Source organism: Trachymyrmex septentrionalis, unplaced genomic scaffold (genome assembly GCF_001594115.1).
Source record: "Trachymyrmex septentrionalis isolate Tsep2-gDNA-1 unplaced genomic scaffold, Tsep1.0 scaffold131, whole genome shotgun sequence".
NCBI lineage: Eukaryota > Metazoa > Arthropoda > Insecta > Hymenoptera > Formicidae > Trachymyrmex > Trachymyrmex septentrionalis.
In genome coordinates, this window is record NW_017304450.1 from 1,811 (window position 1) to 7,530 (window position 5,720).

Genomic DNA, 5,720 nt, shown 5'->3' on the forward strand with positions numbered 1-5,720 from the left:
ACGTGTTTTCTTGGCTGCACTATCGCCCATTAGTACAACACTCAGACAGTGTAACGTTTTCATGGCTTCGGTGTAGTGCAAATTTTATGCACGAAATGAGATTTTACTACATCGTCTCATAGTGACAGTGTAGAACCAATGTGACATTTAAAATTGACATTTAAAATTTGAAAATGGAAGCCAAGAGAACAGGGTTTTAACGCAATAATAACGTAGTGTACACCAATGTGCAGCACTCTAGTGTAGTGTAGCTGAGTGTAGCGCTTACACGCAACTGGTGCAATGCGAGATTGCACCCAGCATATCCCAAGAGAAAATGCTATTAATGGCGCTCGTCTTGTGTAGTTGCCACGTGTCTCTCTCCTGAAGTAAATTTTATCTTCTCAACATTTAAGGCTGATATTCATAGTCAGTTCTTATTTCAAGACCGTCTTAAGTAATGTCTTAAGACGCGGTCTTCTAATTGGTTCGTGACATCTCAAGACAGAACTTAAGACTGTCTTAAATATTGTATAAGAACTGATTATAAATACTGGTCTAAGTAGTGTTATCGATTTGCAAACTTTCCATTACATATTTCTACAAGCATGGGTTTGTTCGAAGACGTGGGCTTAACAACCAAGCCTATCTAAACCTCACATGTTGCCGCGCACTACTGCCCTCTGATAAAGTAAATGTAAAATACATAGCAACATCTACTTTTCTTAGGTTACATTTCGAAACTTCTTTTCCGAGTAAGATTTTCCTCTATGTACTATAGCATACGTTACGTGTACTATATATTTCGAGTAAAATTTTCCTCTGAGAGAAAGTTTTGAAACATAGCCTTAGGGTACATCGTCCACTTTTCAAGGCTGGAGATGATAAATTTGGTTCATATATTGACACTGACAGCACCGCAACCAATATGGTGACAAAAGTCTAATCCAGCAGAAAAACAAGTGCCGCAGGCTTTAATTTCCGCTTATTGGACGGCGGCCTAACATCAAGATGCCTTTTCATGCTGACGTTCGATGCTCATTTTCGGTGTCAAAATAAATTATGTGATCTATTCTGACGCTGAAAATAAGCGGTTAGCGTCAGCATGAAAAGGCACCTGCATGATTATTACAAGTATTTTACTAGAGCTTTATTCCTAGCGCCACTTTGGCGCATATGCGTTGACTAGTGGAACTAAAATATTGAATCGAGTAAAATCTTTCGTATGGTGCTGATAGTGCTCCGGAACACTTCTGTTGAAAGAAGTGCACACATTTTTGTACGATACATTGAAGAAAATGTTCGTATAGTACTCTTAAAAAATCGATTGAGGACAAACTTTATTGTTTGAATAATTCGCGTGAGAAATTGACTGATCAGTGCTTTATTCGCCATGGACAGAAGAAAAATGTCGTAAGTAGAAAATATGTCGCGACATTGAAGAGTGAAGACGCCCAATACTATAACTATGCGCTGTCATCTGCTATTTTGCACACCTTATCGGTCTCAACTGCCACAATTGCCCTGATAAACTATTCGACTAGTTGATCATCGTCATTACACTGGTTCTTTTAAAGACGGGTTAACTAATAGTCGTTGACATTGGAGTAATACTCACAATGGTTTTTTTATCTTTTGGCCGGTTGATATCCACCTGTCTACTTCAGCAAAATGTACAGATTTTATCGATATAAGGAATTAAGTATTTTTTACTTAAGCGTAATAGAAATTTGTGCGAATTGTCACACATTACTGTATAAATATCCGAATATTTTTGTCTAATTGATCATTTGATAGGTTACCGTAATTTTTTGTTCTTAGCCGTATAATTATATATAAATTTTGTTGCTTTTTAAATATAATTTTCTTTCTATATTTAAATCTGTATTATTATTTATATTCAAAGTATTCGTTGTAGCTTAGATATAAAAATATAAATTAAATTGAATAGTATTATATAAAATTATTTTCAATATTTTATAAATCCAATAAGCAAATTGTAGTAATACACTGGTAATTTTTCAATAACTTTGAACAAAATATTACAGTAAACAATATCAAATGCATTCACAATTAAGCTACATCTGTTTGTATCAAATCAAGCAATTTACCCTTACTTAATAATTTTTAAACAAACTATATTTAAATAGTTACAAAATTACAAGGTTCTATATGTTTTTGCATTTAGTCTGTCATTTTATTCTGCTGAAAAATTCTGTTACATTTGACAAGCTACTTTTGATAAAATTTGTAATAGATTTTATAATTTGTAAAAAATCTATTTTCGATAAATTTATATATCTGAAATTATTATTCACGATTTGATTCCACTGTCTGATATATTAATGATAAAGATTTACTTGTTATCAAATTGATTAGCAATTTGTAAATTTTGTTAATCATGTTACAAAAATTTGTTGATTTATGTATACATTTCTATTTATTTCTTAGTACAGCAGGGGACTCCCTCTATCAGATTTTGGAAGTTCCAAAAACTGCTACTTCAGAAGAAATTAAAAAGACTTATAGAAAACTGGCCCTGAAATACCATCCTGACAAAAATCCTAACAATCCAGAAGCAGCTGAAAAGGTTATCTTAATTTCTAAAATCTGTTTACTCTTATAATATATACTTTTATATATAGAGGAAATGCCGCTATTATAAGATACTGAATTCATTTATAGTGCTGAAAATATCTATGGGTAGAATTGAAAAAAATAATAGGTTATTTTGAAGGGAATTTAATAAACTGTTAAAATACTGTAATGTAAAATTTAATTCAAATATTTTTTCTGAAAAATTAGAGAAATGTAAAAAGTGAGCGAATCGCAAAGTAAAAAAATTGTGCTCATAATATTATGAGAAATCAATAATAAAGTGCAAAGTGTATCAGGATTGCAATCAAAAACTTTATTTAATGATTCTAAAATACAAACGAGCACAGTATGAACACAGAATGAGCATATGATGCCCAGGACTCGTCTTCAGGAATAGTTGGAATCAAGCATTGCAGAAACATGCACTCATTGTTCATTCTACGCAGTTATTCTTTTTATTACTGTACAATAACATTCATACTTTAGCAACAATTGTCATTGTAAATTCAATCATAAGAACATGAGTTATTTCATATTAGAAAAACCTGAGTATTTCATATTACATGTTCCAAGCCTTACAGTTTTACAATCATTAAATCTAACTTCTATAATTAAGCAATTCAATATATCCTATATTTTTCTGTTAATATGATCTTACTCTATCACTACATGCAGAATTTATTGCCAAATATTTACTTATTAAATATTTACTTATTAAATAACAAACAATAGATTCATCAATAAAATTTGAAAACATCCAAATTCTAATATCTTTTTTTTACAACGATTATAGGCACGATCTAATAATGAATTTTTGACTAAATAGTTTTCAATCTAAGAGCAATAAATTCATGGTAACCGACAGATAGCATTTATTAGTTTAACAGAAATGCTACTATCATATTAGAGGTTATCTATCTCATAATAGGGATGGGGGGAAGGGCTTTCCTCTAAACTATTGAAAAAAATATTTTTCATAAATTAAATTATGCAAATGATTTTCTTTCTTTAATATTTTTGATATTATGAATTTTGAAATTTATTTGCACTTTTAGCATAACAAAATGTGATATCTTTTAATTGAATATTTACAGTTTAAAGAAATAAATAGGGCACATGCCATACTGACAGATCTAACAAAACGTAATATATATGATAATTATGGATCTCTTGGTCTATACGTCGCAGAGCAATTTGGAGAAGAAAATGTTAACGCTTACTTTGTTGTCACATCTGGATGGTGCAAGGTAAGAGTATGAATTAGTAAAAGTTTGACCAGTATTTCATTTTAGTTTATAAAACAAATATTATATTATATTTTTATATGATTTAGAAATAATTCTATATTATGTTTAATTATTACACAATATATGTATGTGTACACACACACACACACACACACACACACACACACACGATTTATATATGATTCAAATGAATTTTTAAATAGATTATTTAGAGATAAAAAATATAACGTAGAAAGTTGATAAAGTATAACGTTTAATATTATTGTAAATATATTATATATTATGCCAATCCATTAAAGTATATATACTTTAACATATACATATATATATATATATATACGTTAACATTAGTAAATATTTAAATAATAATACGACACTAATCTATAAATGTTTTCGTTTTTATTACAGGCATTGTTTATAATTTGTGGAATAATTACTGGTTGTTACTGTTGTTGCTGTTGTTGCTGCTGTTGCTATTTCTGTTGCGGTAAATGTAAACCAGCTCCTCCTGAGGATAGTGGTGCATACCACAATTTACAGGTAAAATATTCATATAACTTTAGTTATTTACTTTAATAGGTTTTTTTACAAATAATAAAACTACGATACGAGAAAGTCAAATATATACATAACGATAAATGATATGGATAAACAATAGAAGAAAGGAGTTTACATTAACAAATATAAAAAAGAACATAAGAAAGTTTCTATTTATAAATTATCATACCAAGCTGACTGAAAAATTTACTGTTTCTTTTCTTATTTTGATTGCTTTCTACAAATTTATTATCAGCTTTTAATATTCTAATTGTAATCTTGGATTTCAACATTCAAAAATATGTATTTTATCAACAAAAATACAGTAGTCGTAAGAATACTATTTTCTATGGTTTAATCTCTCTCTATAAATGAGAAACATTTCGAGATAATTTATAATTATATGCAAACTATAAAAATAAAAATTATGTATTATATTTCTTGTCATTTTTTTTATATGTAAATTAGTACAACTTCCTTTTATACACATCTTTCTTTGATAATTCTTTTATTTTGTTGCAAAGTAATATACGAGGAATTAAATGATACATTATAACATTTAAATGAATATATTATATCCATTATACCCACTCGGACTTGATTACAAATCTGTGTCTTTGTACAACGCACATGTAATATAGTAGAAGCTAAACTTTTATCAATTAATATGCATTATTCAAATACATAACCTATACTGCACGAAAAAACAAATATTATTTCTAATTTACGTAAAGAAAACAAAAGTCTATTGTTCTTACTAATCTTACTGTAGATGTAGTATAAATAAATCATATAAATTTGTGATTCATTAATCATAGCTATAATATTTTTAAACTTCCCATTTAATGTTAATGAATGGATAATGTTTCAAAAATATTTATAAATATTTTTTCTCTGTCAACTTCATGAATTCAATGGTGTTTTAAATTTCCTTTCTTTAGACATAAGTTTTTAGATAAATTCAATAAAATGTAATTTTCTTTTAATATATTGTGAATGTTAATATCTTAAAAAATGATTTTAAAAATTTGAATATAATTAAGGAAATAAGCATTGATATCTTTACTTTTGATTTCAAAATATTTCATTGATAGTGTATTTAGACAAAATTACCAACATATCATTGAAATCACACAGTCGCAGTTATCTGTAATCTTATCTTTAGTCGACAGAGGAGACATTATCTGTTTAGTGGTGAATTATTTTAAATTAAGTCTGTCCAAGTTTTTATTTGCAAAACGTTTTTCTATCTTGCTAAGCAAGATTGAAAAGAAATAAAACAACGGACATTAATACTATCCATAGATTATTATATATGGAAGCGTTATATCATGTACTAATTGTCGTTTAGTTATATCA

The 5,720-nt window shown here is 28.4% G+C and overlaps 1 protein-coding gene across 2 annotated transcripts in view; it reads left to right on the plus strand.

Moving 5' to 3' along the window:
• Positions 1-1,196: 1,196 nt before the first annotated feature.
• LOC108756964 (dnaJ homolog subfamily C member 5-like) overlaps positions 1,197-5,720 on the plus strand; it is a 19,153-nt gene continuing 14,629 nt past the window's right edge. For both annotated transcript variants that reach the window (XM_018501171.1, XM_018501172.1), the window contains exons 1-4: positions 1,197-1,392; positions 2,431-2,569; positions 3,672-3,824; positions 4,233-4,364. In XM_018501171.1, coding sequence (XP_018356673.1) covers positions 1,373-1,392; positions 2,431-2,569; positions 3,672-3,824; positions 4,233-4,364 — 444 coding nt within the window. In that variant the 5' untranslated portion in view covers positions 1,197-1,372. The remainder of the gene's footprint in view (positions 1,393-2,430; positions 2,570-3,671; positions 3,825-4,232; positions 4,365-5,720) is intronic.